Source organism: Diadema antillarum, unplaced genomic scaffold (assembly GCF_040938485.1).
Source record: "Diadema antillarum isolate AM-2024a unplaced genomic scaffold, OU_Dant_1.0 seq00001849_RagTag, whole genome shotgun sequence".
Taxonomy (NCBI): domain Eukaryota; kingdom Metazoa; phylum Echinodermata; class Echinoidea; order Diadematoida; family Diadematidae; genus Diadema; species Diadema antillarum.
The window spans coordinates 234,585-252,698 of NW_027272521.1; the positions used below are offsets into that span (position 1 = coordinate 234,585).

An 18,114-nucleotide genomic window follows, 5' to 3' on the forward strand; every position below is an offset into this window, starting at 1 on the left:
TGTAGCTACATCCTCAAATTGGGATGTTTTAAAATACAGTGTACATGTATCTACATTAAGCAGTATATGAGTTGTCAAACCATGCAGAATACAAAATGCATTAATTTCCCTTGAAGTTGAACAGAGAGTAATTACTCAGTACTTATGTAACACAACATGGGAATGCTTCAGAGAAAAATTAGACATTCCCTCCCCCCCCCCCCCAAAAAAAAAAAAAAAAAAAAAAAAAAAAATGTATTGAACCAGTTAGCAAACTCAAAGTTATGAGTGTTTTCCATCTGCTTTTCGGGAGGGACACAATATTCATATCAACTGCCACTTATAATTTAATTCTTCAGTTGTATTTTTGTTGTTGTTGTTGTTGTTTTATTTGGTCATGTTTATATGTTGTTATTGTCAGGAGATCTTACTTCCATGACTGACTACAGTGATTGGAGAGAGTCTTCATAGAAAATGAATGCAAAATGGACTGGTCTATCATGATCATTTTGTTCCTCTCTTAAGTGGCTGCAACCCTTGTTAATAAGCATCAAATGACATGTTATTAACAAAGATGCATCATTTCCAGTCTTTGAGTTGACAGAACACAATTGTATTTACAACCTGATCATTTCTGTTTTGAGATACAATTTAGACTTTTTTTTTTTTTGGAGCTCATTGCAACAAATGTCACGACATGATACTAAAGCTGAAGAGACAACATTGATAAAAACCAAAAAGTAGCAAAATGTTAAAGGCACTTGAACAAAAACGACAACAAAAAAGCAAACCAGAATATACTGCCAAGACCTTTGCAGTCAATGCTAAAGTCAGCTCCATATGGTACTCGACTGAAAATAATCAGCTGATGCGTACGCAAATTTGCCCTTCTAGTCCCTCTGATGTGACTCACACACAGATCTCTTGAATAAGCAGAAATGATTTTGGACAAACCTGGTATAGCAAGTAACAACAAATGAGAACATAACAATAATTATACAATTTTCCAGTAGCTGGCTGAACTGCAAAATGAAAAGTTACAATGCAGAGCAAACTGAACTGTGGCAATAACCAAAAAGGTTTCACAAATAAATCTGTGTAAATTTTTCCAAACATGCAACATATACAACAACACACACCGAGTAAATGCAGTCACTAAGACCGCCCCCCTCCCACCATTCAAAAAAAAGTAATGTCTTTTTCTTCAATCTTTTTTCTTTCTTTGTTCTTTTTTTTTTACCAGCAGATGGAACTTAACAAGGTGGACAGAAAAGAGAATGGCAAAAGTAAAAAAAAAAAAAAATCAAACAAGTGATTTCATGCTATTTGGATCTGCCTGCTCTTCACCTAAGGATGACCAAAAGCCATGTTGGACTCCTCTGGTCTTACAGAAGCCACAAATATGTGGCTGAACAAAGAAAGAGCCAAAATTTATCTGCTATAATGGAGGAAGGGGCAGCTGTAACAAGAACATGAGTTTTTCTTTTACAGTTCTGGGACAGCACAAAATTTACTAACAAGACCATCCATATTGCTAGGCGGTCCCTTCTAAACTAAACATCTGTAATCTTTTTTGCTGCTAGAATATTAATTCTATGCACTACAAATAAACATGGGCAAGTTCACATATTTTCTGGTCAAGGCAATTATAATGAGTTGCGCTTCAAGGCGGTTTCATCAATCCCACGCAACTGTGTCACACCTAGTGGTTGGTGTACTCCAATTTACTGAAAATATGAAGATGTGGTTGCAATGTAGTTCTATAGACCATGAAAAAAATAAAATGATAACTTGCAACTCCTTGCAGACATGATTGCATACAGAAGTCCGCCTGTGGAATATTGAAATTGTGAAATGACATGATTCAAAAAATTCACAAACCTTTCTGTATACTCCAGACACTGGTACTTCTCAATGAAATACTGTGTCAAACACCCTTATTGAGAAGTGGGCAGACACAAACCCACACACCCACACACACACCCACACACACATTCACACACACAAATCAAAAGAATGGTAACAAGTGTAAGGAATTGCAACAATCTACAAAACTGATTACAGGCACAGATGAGCATAATCAGTTTTCATTACACACGTATGTTTCCTTTCCTGTGAAAAATCCTAGCCACATGGATACTCTGTGTAACACTGAAACAATAAGTGTTAAAAAAAAGAAGTTTTAAAAATTCAGGACTCACACCTACAGTCACCAAAAACAAGCAAACAAACAACAAGACAAAAATTGAGACCTAGGATGCTTTTTCTGACGAAGTTGGCTCCGATTCTATCTTCCGTTTCCTGACAGTCCCATCTCCCCTCCCTTCAGCTTGTCCTGCATCTATCTCATCGTTCTCCCCTGCAACCTCCTCCTCTGCCTCCTCTTCTTCATCTTTCTTCCCTCCATCAACTGGGACAGGTGGTGGCCTTTGGTACTTCTCTCTGGGCTTGACGGGCCAGAAACAATCAGCGATGAAAACCAGGATCTGCGTGAAAAATGAGCAATAGCAGCAATATTGACGTTGATAATTATGCTAATTACTGTTACTATGACAAATGAAGGAACTCTTTTTTATTCAAGTATCATTTGACATCTGTTGGTGTCTTATCTAAACAAGCCTTCGCTTATTTCCTAAATCCTGCTGCACAAAACAGATATGGTTACTGTACATGTATATGTGGTTATTTTCACGTACAGATATTTTTGCAAATGACAACATCATTGAAATTTTCGCGTGGCGTTATTTTTGCAAATTGACGCCAACACTATTAAACATCAATGCACTATCATCCAAGCGCATCAAGATATTTTTGCATGTGGTTAAATTTTGTGATCCAACTGTGATTTGTGAAATTCACAAAAATAGCAGCTTATACAGTATGTGTAAATGAAACAATTACAAGGTACATGTGGATTCTCATTCCTTGAAAGTTTGGTTGTATTTTCTCACATACATATTCCCTCAAGCAACAGGATACAGACTATAATTCTATCTATAGAATTGCCTCATTGAAGAATTTGAAGGTTTATCATTTACATCATAGACACAATGGTATGTGATTACAAGCCTTTTTGTGTACAATACATAAATTGTCTGAGCATCACAGACACATGCATGGAAACAGAAAAGTGCAATGAAAGAGAACAGGTGGGTCTACGGGAAGTGGCTGCTTTCTTTTTTTGCTGATTATTTCCTCCTTCTCATTGATAATTCCGACCTTCTAGAATCTGCAAAATACAATTTCCATTTCTCTTAAAGGAAAGTACTAAATGAATACAAAGCACCAATACATGAATACACAACTAATATCATGCTTACAAATACACATGTACATTTGAAACATCCACAGCAAAATTCATATTAAGCATCCAGTAGTTTACTTACCATGCCTAGAAAAAGTCCCAACATGATTGTGACAACAGCAAAGAATCCATATGAACTCCAGGCTGGGAACCCATAGTCTTCCGTTAGAATTGAGTGAGTAACCTAGGATTTTAACAAATACACACTAAGTCACTATAAAACACGACAAATGAAATAATGTGGTTCATGTACAAAGCAACACAATCACAGCAGCTGCTTGTGCATTCCTATTGGAGAGGCACATTACAGGCAACTGTATCTGGTAGACTACTCCAGTACAACTTTAGTACCTGCTTCAATGGCATCTAGCACGCATCATTATCGAAGCACTCGCAACACAATGTGTCATTAATCACAGTAAAACAGGCATCATCGCAACTCCATTCCAATCTAGCAAAGGGACAAGTGAGGTTCTGGATTAAAAGCAATGAAATCACACAGGCTATCAGATGAAACAAATGAAGCATGTGAGATACAAACCAGTAGGCATGTAAATAAAATTATACATATGTATCCATCATGAATTTGCTGCTACGTCATTTAATAAGCAAAAACTGTTCTTTCATTTTCAGGAGACGATGGAACAACCATGCGTAAATACAGCTCAATGATCAAATGTAACATAAGCCATTTAACAGGCACATTGTTATTTCTACTACATAAGACAGGAATATTGACATTACCAATTTGAGTTTGTTTTATCTATGTGTTTGCTAAGAAAGCACTTAAATTCTCATAAGCAAGCTACAATGGGACTACTTTCAAGGTCCTCTCCAAAGGTTTAAACAATGAGGATAGAATGCCTTGCCTACGGCACAACTGCTGCTACCATTGGTTGTGAACCAGTGACCTCACAATTAAGTCTGAGGTCTTATCCACTGATCCATGACAACTTCACTGATAGCTGTTTTATTGAATAAAAAAAAAAATAATCATAATAATCATAATAACAAACAAAAATTGTGCTACTTGTACAATACAGGCAACTCCTGCTACAACCAAGTCTTTGGGACCAAAAGTTTTTTTTTTTTCATTATATTGAAATTTCGTTATGTCTGAACTCAAAAAGTGTATGAAGATATCTAACTGACAATGTTTGACCCTGAATTTTACTTTAAGCAGCATTTTGTTATAACCGTGTTTGTTACAACAGGAGTGCACTGTAAAAGCAGGAAGACCTAATTTAATTAATCAATTTGTAAACTCACTCTGACAAGCATTGACATCTTAAAAACCCAAGACAGGATGGTCATTCTGCATAAGATGAGAAAGATAAATTGCAGGAAGAGAGTGAAAACAGATGAAATAAAGTGCAATAATACAGGCATTTTTGCTCAGCTGCATGTACATGTATGATGACACATGACCTATGTTGTCATGCTGAATAAAAAAAGAGTAGACCCTGATGTACAGGTGCAAGATCCAAAAACTTTGGTGATCTAATGCAACATAATGTCAGCAAACACTGACAAACAAGGCTCCACTTTTGCAAAGCAACATCGAGTGCACATACAAATTTGTACTCCCAAAATCAAAGATGCAGTCATTTGAGACCGGCAGCACAATCTCCCATAACATACATCAACAAATTTGACAGGCTTGAACACTGAAATACATGATTCTGCAATTATCAATCAGAGTCAGTTGGAGGACAAGTACCTAGATGGGGTAACTGTTATGACATGTCAAAGTCTATATCTCACTTCTTGCACATAACAGGAAGACAACCCCATGAAAAGGTAAACAGACTGCTCACACAGCAATGGGAAGAAGATACCAACCGCTCATGGCTCATTCCAGGTAGTAGCTATACAGTATGTCAAATGCTTCACATACAACAGCACACTATGTGCTGCTTTGAAAGCATGGCGTTAAAGAAGAAAATAATAAAAAAAGAAAGAAAAAAAAAAGAGCCATCAAGGGGCTGCAAAGTTTGTAATACCAAAAGAATTGCCTGAAGTATGAAAACTTACGATATTGAGTTAGGCGATTGCCAGCCTGCTACTGGCTCAATCTCGGCATACTTCTTGTCTTCTACCAGAGTGATGAGCTCATCCTTGGTTCTCGGTCCTAGGTACCTTCTGAAGACACCATCCTTAGCACTGCACAGAAGGAGACAGGGTAAAAATAATAACAAAAACAAAAAGTATACATATCAATGAGGAAAGTAAATCATGAACCGCTGAAAGATAAGTGAGCAGCTAAATAGATAGAGAGAGAGAAAAAAACCCCATCTAATTTCATGATTGCAGCTCCAGATTAACAGCCAACAACTGCAAGTTTTGATGCAAGATATACTTTTACACAAGCAGTAGAGAAGCTATGTGATAAATGTATGAGCCACAAATATATGCATCATCTTCCTAACATGTCTTTGTTTTTTTAATATTCAACTTAGTTTTTCTAAACAAATACAGAGTAATTAAGAAAAAAAAAACAAACAAACAGGTGAAAACAGCCACTTTACCTGTGAGAATATCAAAGGAGCTTAAATATAATTCATATCAGTGAATTAAAAGTACAAAGGTCAAATCGATTGAAGAAAAAGGCATATTTCCTGATGCAAACTATGATAAAGATGTACTCGTAACAATTCCACAAAAATTCACTCATTCGTCTATATACCATTGACATTATGGGATAGTTTGCTTTGAAGCAGCTTGCCTTTATTTTTGGACAAGAATCTCTCATTGCCACAGGTGTAACTGGCAGAATGTGGGAAGCATTTATTTCACAGTAGGCGTTTTTACATCAGCCCGACGTTTCGAAATAGCGTGCTATTTTCTGACTTGAGAAATTATTCCGATAGCGAAATAGCGCGCTATTTGATAATGTGAACACAAATTAGCGTACTAATTGTATCGCTCTGATCGAGAAAATATCTCGAGTCCAACTCGGGAAATTACTGAAATAGCGGGATAGTAGCGCTCTATTTGATAATGTGAAAAAGACTCGAGAAATTAGCGCAATGCATCCCATCATGCCTAGCGTGTTTGACTCGATTGATCGAGGCAAACTGCACACAAATCATGAGGAATTTTTGAGAGGGCACACACATTACTGATGCTGTTTGCACATACTCAGCTGTCGAATTAGCTCGAAAAAAATTCGGGAAAAAATTCGGGCTAATTCTCTTCGGGCTGATGTGAATAAAAAATAAAATAGCGCGCTAATTCGCAATTGTGAAAAATATCTCAAGCTTTGATTTTTATCGGGCTGATGTGAAAACACCTACCAGGGTATACACTGTAGTTTCACTCGAGCAGCTAAAAATTCTCAAAATATCTTACTGATAGATGGTTGGTAAACTTGTTACAGCAAAGCGACCACTGAGTCCTGGCTCCTCTGTGACATCAACTTCAGCGATTTTGGTGTCCAGTTCTTGGCTCCATTCTGAAAGCTCTATCCACGTTGGAGCAATGGCCTTGCACGCAGGGCACCATGGTGCATAGCTGCGATGGTTTGATGGTGAGACACACAAAACTATAAGCTGTAAACATCAGTGTGCATTTAAATTCAACCATTCAGCATTTCATTTTACCCGGCATCAATATAATGGTGGTCATATCAGAGAAGTTACGCTCGGGTTTAGATTATTGTTTGTGAAGCGTTACTGGCCTACAGTAACACAGTCCACACTGAAATATACATATTGTATAGTGGAAATCTATACTGTTTATTGTCAATTTGCTTGTGAATGACAGAAATATACTATATCATATCTCAGCTGGTCACCAAGACCATTGTAGTGTATCTGACAATCTGCACAATCAAAGATTCAGATCAAATTCGGTCACAGTCACTTGGCAGTGCTTGAGAGGTACACAGTAAGGCTGCCTGTACAAGAGTGAAATTACACTTTACCATGGGAATACCAGTCTGTTGTCATTAAAATGAAGAGGCTCTACTAGAGCCTCTAGAGCACTGAGAGCTTCCAGAGTTGGAGAAGCATGGAAGTGCGCAATTTGTAAACTCAATAGTAACACACACGCAGTCTATAATTTGACCACATCACCATTACAGAAATTCACAGAAACATGCATGCTGCCTATAATCTGACCACAATGCCATCCAAAATTCAGCTGCCTATAGAAACCCATAATGCTTTTGCGCATGGTCGAACCTTGGACCAAGGTGCCAGCGTCGATATCAAAATACCCATTGGTGCGCTGTCAATTCATTTAAAATTTACCTACATGTATATCATAAATATAGCACGTTCTACATGATAACTTATGACTAGGGGCTTCTATCTAGAACTCATCTAGATTATTCATAGTAACGTTCATCATTCAGCGTTAGATGGCGCTCTCGCGCATGTACATACATCGTTTTCTACACACGCAGTGTTCAACTTCTGAGCCCATTCGCGACGATCGCTAGCTGTAGCAGTTATGACAGGGGTGCACTGATATCATTCTTTTCAAAAGTAATATGGCCATATGGCAAACAACATGTTAAATCACACACCTGAACTACTTTTGCCTTCCTGTACATGGGTTTGCATCTGCTAGCTACCGCTAGTAGCCCAAGGAGGACGATCTGTTCAACACGCTAAGTCAAAATTTCACACTTATTTGTCGTGACCTTTGGTGTATTTTGTACTTAATCCACATTGCGCAAAATATGGCAGTATCGAATTGAAATGTTTTCTGATTTTTTGAAAGGAAGATTTATCGACCGCACATATTAAAGCGCACATGGTAAGAACAGTACACGAAATGGACCTTACATGCCTGTTTCAGTGAAATTGGCTGCCCGATCGGAGCCAGAAGAACTTCGTAGTTGCTGCCGCAGGAGTCGCTATGAGTGTTGTGTGATTTACGACTGCCCGCGGACACCGCACGCTGGCTCAGCGCTAGCGAGCTCTCTACTTATGATAATGGGCGAATCGAAGCCGCCACTACAATGGGAAAATCGTGAATGCGAAAAGTTATTAAAATGCAAGATTTTTTTCAAGAAAACGAAAAAATCTATTGATTTAAACACAGTTCATGTCTATATTACGTATCAATCTACGGATAATTGATCTCATTTCATGGCTTGCTGTACATCTGATTTTCATATGATAAACGCTATTCATAGTCAGGAACATTTCATGTACAAATTAGACTACGGACTATGGCCAGTGCATGACAGTCAGTGATTTGTGTAATTTTATTATTAAAATTAAAATGTACTGTAGGATTGTAGGTACATGTAGTTTGTAAGTTAGGTACGGTACCTAGTAAAAGTAAAACCGCACCGACGACCCCAACACGTTTGTGTTGCTCGCACTGGTCACCACAGTGCCCTGGCCTGGGGTTAGCTAGGTGCCTTTAACACTTGTTACATGTAGAGCAATGCAATGTCAATGTCAATGACAATGTAATCAATCTGCCATCACATCATCACATCACAAGATGAAGACAGGTAAATTTTACGGCATGCGGATAGCCTCTCTAGTTCTACATCTCTGTGTAGTCGCCTCCTTCTTGGCTTCACTATCTGACTTTACCTTTGTAGTAAACCACATAGTTTACTGAAGTAGCTTACATTTAGCTTCATAGCCTACATTACTTCCTGTTAAAACACAGTGCCTAGAAAAGTGGGCTAAAACGGGGCTAATGTCATTCAAATTGCCAAAATGCTAGATGATCCACTTCACAAAAAGGCGTACCATTATTCCAACTTTATATACACTCTACGGTTATCGCCTTGCAGAGGTGTCACAACACAAGTATTTGGGAATAACCCTGTCATCGGATTTAAAATGGAATACACATATTGACAACATCACCAACAAAGCAAGCAGTATGCTCGGATTTCTACGGCGTAACCTCCATAGAGCCCCTCTTAATGTCAAAGTGCAGGCATATAAGAGTTTAGTCCGCCCTCACCTGGAGTACTGTAGCCCTGTTTGGGACCCGCACACTTTGAGGCTTATCCAGAAAGTAGAGGCTATACAAAGGAAAGCTGCCCGTTTCATAACCAACGATTACAATTATGGAAGCTCTGTAACAACCATGCTCCAGAATATCAAACTACCCACCCTGGAACATAGGCGTCACATGAACAGTATCATATCCATGCATAAAATAATCTATGGCCTGGTTGATTTGCCCTTCGAAAGACATGGTGAATTCAACCCTGAACCACTTAGAAGGACCAGGAGTTGGAAGCCTCTTCAAATCAAGCTCCCTACTTCCAGAACTGATCTCCATCTACACTCATTCTTCCCAAGAACCACCGTGCACCAGATACCGGTACTGGAATTCCTTACCACAAGCAATGTGATCCACGTTCATTTAAAGATACATTATCCAAAACATTTTGAGTATATGTCCCTCCTACCATGACCTACGAACCAAAGTTGAGTGTTGCTCTACCAGGGCTGATCAACGTACACCATCAAGATCAAGATCAAGATCACATTGCCATTATTGCTTGCACGGCTAATCACACGATTCATTTGCACGGCCTCCGCCCTGCCTCATTCTTCAATATGTGGGACTGATGACTCTTCCCTACGAGTACGAACCATACGTACAATTTTATGAGCCATTCTCCATCCAGAGTCTGCCTCCAGTTGCCGTCTGTAATCTTCACAACATCTGCTTTTCCCGTTTCTCCACGACAGCAAATACTGAAAAACAGCAATAGGCCCAGAACTACAGTTTTCAGCTCCATAATTCACCGCCTAGTTCGAGTTCTACAACAGAATTAGCACAGAACATTAGTCTTGTGCTATGGCTGTGAATTCAATTCGTTGCAAGTCACTGGTAGGGTCCTTGGCGCTTGGAGAGCCGAGGGCTTCTACGATTTATTCAAAACGAATTGAGCACACGTCTAACACGCAGGTTTGGGGTTTACTTCCGCAAGTAACAACACGTGTACATGTTTAATCTTGGTCAAACATGATCAGAGTTCGGTGTAGGAAATTGAAACATCCGTTGAACATTACCTTTTACTAGTACAAGATGTAGGCCTACTGAGTAGCATGCACATTCTGATTGTCTGTTAAGACTTTTGCCATCTCACTCAGCCCCCCCCCATTTCACATGCACTCTTTCGAAAATACCCGAACGCGATTCACTAGTTTGTTCTTTTACTCTCTTCTGTTTAATTGCTTTGATATTTAGTTCAAATTTTTTCTTCAGTCTCTTATTATTACGCGAGTAGGCTTTGTCGTTTCATTCGGGTAACATCGTAGATAACACTTATTTTGTCGAAACATTAAGCTCTCGCCGGAAGGCCCTCGAGTTCCGACCAGTCATGTAACAATGATAATGATAATGGTGAGGCCCTGTATAGGTTTCCCGGTTAATATCATACCCGGGCCCTGTTTCATAAAGCTGTTCGTAAAGTTACGAACAACTTACGAACGACTGGTGATCAGTTCTGATGTTGCTATACTTAATCAGAATTTCCATAATTCAGCACAAGAACTGATCACCAGTCGCTTGTAAGTTGTTCGTAACTTTACGAACAGCTTTATGAAACACCCCCCCCCCCCCGGTATTTTTTTTCCTTCAAGTTCTTATTCCGGCATTCAATTTCAAGCATTCCTCTGTCACAGCACCGAATCAGTAATCAGATTCAAAATACGGTCTTTCATATTCACTATCGGAGCACTCAATGTTTAGATAGGAGCACGCGCATTTCAGCAATGAACATTCAAATTCATTTCAAGCTTGGGAGACGGAATCTCGTCGGTTAGGTCACTCATATTCGTGAAAAGGCAACCATGTTCCAAATAAGTGCGTTAATTTTAGTGAAAGAAGTCTTGAATTTAGTTAGCTTGTAGCCGTGTGTGTGTGTCTTTTTCACTTAGCTTTGTAGATTGGGCTTTCGCCTTTATGATGAAGATTTCATTTTGCCGTATGATAGGTCCACCTGTTTATCTTACGGTACTTCATATTTGAATTAATTAGGAGCACTGAAGGAAAAATGGCAGACATACACAGGCACATTAGCCACCCGTGTACAAACGAGCACTAAGGAAAGGTTGATTGACACCTTCGAGAAAAACAATTTCAACTACATTGAAGCAGAAAATATAAACATTGTATCTCTCTCTCTCTCTCTCTCTATATATATATATATATATATATGTATATATATATGTGTGTGTGTGTGTGTGTGTGTGTGTATGTATGTATATATATAAATAAATATATATATATATATGTATATATATATATATATATATATATATATATATATATATATAGTTGAGACAATGTAGATAACAGAAGATGTCGCATGAAACCGGCAGAGTTGTGAAGCTTTCGACCGTGGTCTTCCTCAGCTTTAATGTCTGTTTGTGAAACGAAATATATATTTTTGAGCATAACAAATCTGAAGTCATTAACACAATATATTAAATATAAATTGAGCATGGGTTAATAGTTACATGACATACTTGGCAATATTTTTTGGCACTTTGCAACACATTCAACAATGTATAACTGTAAATGAGTGTATAGTGAGTAGATATAGCATACAAACATATCATACAATAAAAATTATCAAACATATATCATAAATAAACTAAATAATGTAATTACCTGCTAAGCAGACGTTTGCGTTGCCTGGATGTCTTGTGGCTGTCTTGTGGCGGGATGTGAGTGATCATGTGATATTGGGGGAAGGTTTGTGTGCGGTGGTGCATGTCAGGCAGGAGTGGGGTAGTATAAAGAATTAGGTTCAGTGTTACAAGTGTGTCAGTCGTGTCAGTGCAGATAAAGAATTGTTAACAATTACGATACAATGAACATTCTCGTGGTCATTAGCCCCTAAAGCTGATTTACCAACAATCAAAATAGCAGGCATGGAACCCGGGTACAGATAGAGTGTGGATAGAGAGTGGATAGTGTGTTGATACTTGTCCCTAGGTACATAACATCGAAATATACAATATACACATTATTTTATGAACCAAAATTATCGCTAAAACAATCATCATACTCTTGCCACATAATATAACAAAATTGTGTCGCACAGTATAATTTTTCTGTGTACACCTCTATCAATCTATCTATTAATCTATTCATAATTCATATTTATTTATATATATTCATATTAAGATCATATATATACATATATATATACACACATATATATCCATATACATATGCATGCATACATACACATAAATATCATATACACACATACATACATATATAATTATATAATTCCTTCTCTCCACATTATATAATAACTGAATATATAACAATAAATATCAGTTAACCAATACAACATTAAACAACACAACACAACACAACAATATTGTGTTAATGACTTCAGATTTGTTATGCTCAAAAATATATATTTCGTTTCACAAACAGACATTAAAGCTGAGAAAGACCACGGTCGAAAGCTTCACAACTCTGCCGGTTTCATGCGACATCTTCTGTTATCTACATTGTCTCAACTATAATTTCACTTAAGATGACAGAGGCGTGCGGTAGGAATATCAGCATCATCACACTATATATGTATATATATATATATACATACATACATCTATATATATACATACATACATGTATATACATACATCTTGCGCTTTTCCAAAAAGGAGGAACAGTAAGAGGAATAATGATGTCAAAGCTACGCACCGATTTCTCCTTCCTTTCTCATATCTTACATATATATGTATATATATATATATATATATATATATATATATATATACAGGGCTCGACACTAACTTTTATTTTTGGTGGCCCGATCGGGCCACCAAAATCATTAATTTTTATTTTTTGGTGGCCCGAAAGTAAAATCTGGTGGCCCGAAAAAAAAATCAAGAAAAACATAAGAAATACTAAATCGGTCCTATATGAACCCAGAAAATGAAATATTAAGTATTACTGAAGTGATACATGTACCCATGTCTAAAACAAATGAAGAGAAAATTCAATCATCTTACCGTTATTCTGAGTTCTAAGATTTATGCAAATAGGCTTATAGATTATTATAAAGTTGATGCCTATTTAGGTGGTCAAAACTTACGTTTGAAACGATAGAGTGGGAGCATTTGCAGACATTATTTTGTGAACATCCGACATCTGTTTTGGCATTATAAAGAGCTGGAAGTTACCGTTATTCATTTCTGATTGTAAAAGCAAATATCCAACATTTACTAGTATTTTAACACCGTACGGAGCCGAATGTTACTATTAATTTTTTTTTTTCAAATGTAAAAGCAAAGAACTGACATTCATTTTAGCATCTTACGGAGCTGAATGTTATCCTTATTCATTTCTGAACGTGAAAGCAAACATCCCCAATTTATTTTAGTATCTAACTGAGCCGATTGATACCGTTAGTCATTTCCAAATGTAAAAGCAATAATCTGTTATTCATTTTAGCATCGTACGGAGCAGAATATTACCGTTGTTCATTTAAAAATTTAAAAAGCAAACATCCAACATTTGTTTTATAATATCGTACGGAGCCGAATGTTACTGCTGTCCACTTCCGAAAGTGAAATGAATTATCTGACAATTTAGCATTGTAAGGAGCCGAATTTTACTGTTTTTCATTTTTGAACGTCAAGGCAGACATCAGACATTGAATATTTTACCATCAAACGCAGCTGAAAGTTACTGTTATTCATTTCGAAATGTAATAGCAAATATCCGACATCAAGACTGTCCGACATTCATTTTAGCATCGTATGGAGCAGAATATTACTGCTATTCACTTCCGAACGTAAAAGCAATCATCTGACATTTATTTTAGCATCTTCCTTAGCCGAATGTTATTGCTATTTACTTTCGAAAGTAAAAGCAAACATCCGACATTTATTTAATCATCATTCGGGGTTGAATATCATTGTTATTCATTTCCGAACGTCAAAGGGCAAGGGATCATTCGACATTTATTTTAGCATCTTCCGCACCTGATCTGTTATTGCTATTTACTTCAAACTGAACGTGAACATCCGGTATTTATTTTACAATCTATATGGAGTTGAATATTATTGTTGTTCATTTCCGAACGTCAGAGCAAAATTAATATCCGACATCTATTTTAGCATCTTCCGGAGCTGAATGTTGTTGCTATATACATTCGAACATAAAAGCAAACATGAGACATTATTCTTATCATTCACCTGACCGTGAACATCCGGCATTTATTTTACTATCTATATGGAGTTGAATATCATGTTTATTCATTTCCGAACATCAAAGGGATCATTCGACACTTACTTTAGCATCTTCTGGAGCTGAATGTTGTTGTTATTTACTTTCCAACGTAAAAGCAAACATCCGGCATATTTTTCTTATCGTACGGAGTTGAATATTATTAGTATTCATTTCCGAACGTTAAAGCTAACATTCCACATTCATTTCAGCATCTTCTGGAGCCGAATGTTATCCTTATTCATTTCCGAACGCAAAACCAAACATCCGACACTTCTTTTAGTATCATACGGAGCCGAATATTACCGTTATTCATTTCCAAAATAAAAAGCAAACATCCGGCATCTATTTTCTCATCGTACGGAGTTGAATGTTATTAGTATTCATTTCCGAACGTCAAAGCTAACATTCCACACTTATTTCATCATCTTCTGGAGCCGAATGTTATCCTTATTCATTTCCGAACGCAAAATCAAACATCCGACACTTATTTTAGTGTCATATACGGAGTCGAATATTACCGTTATTCATTTCCAAAATAAAAAGCAAACATCTGACATTCATTTTAGCATCTTACGGAGCCGATTGTTACCGCTGTCCACCTACACATCCGACTTTTTGGTGGCCCAATCGGGCCACCAAAATCTTCATTTCTGAAATTTTGGTGGCCCGACGCGCGTTTTTGGTGGCCCCGGGCCACCGTTAGTGTCGAGCCCTGATATATATATGTATGTATATATATATATATATATATATATATATATATATATATATATACATATATATATATATATATATATATATATATATATATACATTATATGTATATGATTATACGTCTTTACAGATAGATAGATAGATAGATAGATAGATAGATAGATAGATATACGTCTTGTTTGTCATGTATTGCTATCTTATTGGTTTACTTTTGCGGGACTATTTGAGATCACTACAGGGGCGGGTCCGAAAAGGGGGGGGGGGGGGCGCCAAAATATTTCTGGTGACACTTCCGGGTTTCATCCGCTGACGCTTCAGCGCGAAATTTTTCCATTTCTCGTGTCACTATGACTTCCTGGTTTCATCGGCTGACCTTAAGCAACAAAAGGAAAAAAAAGTACTTCAGCGCAATTTTCTGCTCCCACTAAGATGGTATCTTCAAAGAATTAAAGAGGGGGGGGGGGGCGCCCGCGCCCCCTTTCATTTTTTCTTTATATTTCTTTTGCTTTAACAAAAAAAAGAATAGGGGGAGGGGGGCACGCGTGTTACCGTCTTAAAGTGTAACTCGGTCTTAAAGTGTAACTCCATGCCTAGGCTTCTAAAAATATGTCTCGCGTATAGAACCTCACCTGTGGTTTTGGATACGTTTACGGGCCAGTTCTTTCAGTCGTCTGCTCACTCACCACTCACTTTTATATTTGCCTTGGTTTTAAAATAGAACGAGTAACATTCATTCTGCATGCTTATATTTCAACTTGTCACGAATGAATATCATTATTTTCTTCCCTAAACTCTTGTCATTATGTATGAAGTGTGCTTATTTTTAAGAGTCATTATAAAAAAAGAGGTGAATGACAGATGGGGAGATGAGGGAGTAAATGGCACTGAAATGGGGATGGAATGACAGGTATATGTTTAAAACATCACAACTCCATCATACTGGAAACCTTCATTTAAGAAGTTAAAATTGTCATCTTTTCATAATTTGGTTTTGTAACTAATTATATGATACCTTGATGTATGTGAGTGTTAATGTATTGATGATGCGTGATGTGCGAGTGTCTTGTATATGACTTTAAGCAGCAATATGATACTAGTACTTGTACAAACTTCTACAATAGTTTTTGATACACCAAATTTTCCTTCTTGCAGTGAGTTGTAAAATGTTTCTACTTTTAATAGTCACAATAGGCATGATCATTTCTGCATGCAAGATATTTTATGGGGTGCATGTTTTCGAGAACAATCATGCACAATAAACCACACGTTACATGGAGTAGACATAATACCTATCACCTTCAATAATTATGCACGTCACGAACGCGAAGCTGCAGATGCTTTAAGGGTCCTATATGAGCAATTCATTTCATTTATTGCTGCTTCTGTATTAGACAATTAATCAAATCACTTTCGGAAACGTACTTATTGATTCATCAGTATTATATCATAATTATGGCTAACTTTGCACATAAAAGATAAGGAAATCATCATGAAAGAAAGCAGAGATAAATAAATGGAAAAGTGTAAGCAAGAGGAATGAAGTTTGCATTTCCTGATAAAATTGTGAAGTTCATCATACAAGCAGTTGAAACCTCATCGATCAGGGGAAAAAAATGATAAAATAAAAATCATGAAATCACTTTCCTACGTTGCATCAATGGCCACCATGTAGGATTTCAAAGTGAAAACCATAAAGGACCTTTCTCATCTTGAGATGTGAAACAACCAGGATGGTGTTATAGGCAAAAATTGTAAAAATTAAAGCCCATAAGGGAGTTATTAATTACATACACACCAGCAAAACCGTTACAGTGTTTATGTAATAATATATTAGATGCTGAATTACTGTGGGGATGCTACCTGCCTTGTAAAGTAAAAATTTTAAAGATTTTTCAACAAGATGTTACAAAATATGAACATTACGCCTCCTCCTCTCACCCCATCCCCCCCCCCCCTCCTTCGGCATCCCCTCACCCACCATATCAAATAAAAAAATACATTCATATATTCACTTTCTAGGTTTAAAACTATCGCATTGCATCAACTCTGTTACTAATGCTTCTGAAGAAGATTTGCATGTATTTTGTTCAAACAGTCCCTTATTTTGAGGCCTTTGGACTTGGTGCCCCTTCAAACAAAGTGGGATTCCATTACCCAAGGGATGCTACACATTTGGTGGAAATGGACATGTTATTGTCATAGAGTCAAGAAGATGCTGAAAATGTGAAAATTCTGCCTCCACCTATATATACCAGGACACGCCTGGATACCGCCATAATCTAACGTGAAACTTTCAACTTTGTGTCTTCATATCAGCATTTGCCTATAGCTCTATTATTTGTGGTTCTATATAATGAAGGAGGTATAAAAAAATCCATAATTTCTAATTATAATGCATAATGTTTTGGAAATAGACTAATGTACACATTCATTTGTTTCTCCTTTAAATCATGTACATTGTTATATGATATTTATTCATATATTTCGCTGAAAATAATTTTGATTCATATAACATGAAAAAGTTGAAGGAAATAAATCCTACAAACAAAGTAAGAAATACAATATGAACAATCGTATTTATCTCTTTATTGCTGATTTTTCTCTTGCTCTTGATCTAGTCTTTGTATTCCGTTAAAACACACACACACACACACAAATCTATAAGAGAATAAATCCCGTTAAAACGTCAGAAGGTAGGTGCATGTATACGATGCATTGTATAATACGTATGCTACTTGATTATGGAGAAAATACAAAATATAATGTGCCTTTATTTACATGTCCTTGAGCACTGGGTCTTTCTTGCAGTCGAAAAGTGTCATCTCTGATAAGCATAAAATGTTTGATGCAACTTAATATCATTTTACTTTATTTTGATGACACTATCACAGACGGAGAGCGTCAACAAAATTGCGAGATAT

The 18,114-nt window shown here is 37.0% G+C and overlaps 1 protein-coding gene across 1 annotated transcript; it reads right to left on the minus strand.

The window, feature by feature from the left end:
• Positions 1–221: 221 nt before the first annotated feature.
• LOC139712757 (thioredoxin-related transmembrane protein 1-like) lies at positions 222–10,062 on the minus strand. The gene is made up of 6 exons (XM_071624551.1): positions 9,874–10,062; positions 6,635–6,796; positions 5,318–5,446; positions 4,553–4,598; positions 3,366–3,467; positions 222–2,465 (listed from the first exon to the last, which is right to left on the minus strand). Exons 1-6 carry the CDS (start codon positions 10,011–10,013, stop codon positions 2,232–2,234), a joined length of 813 nt encoding a protein of 270 aa, XP_071480652.1. The 5' UTR covers positions 10,014–10,062; the 3' UTR covers positions 222–2,231.
• Between the last annotated feature and the right edge of the window lie 8,052 nt (positions 10,063–18,114).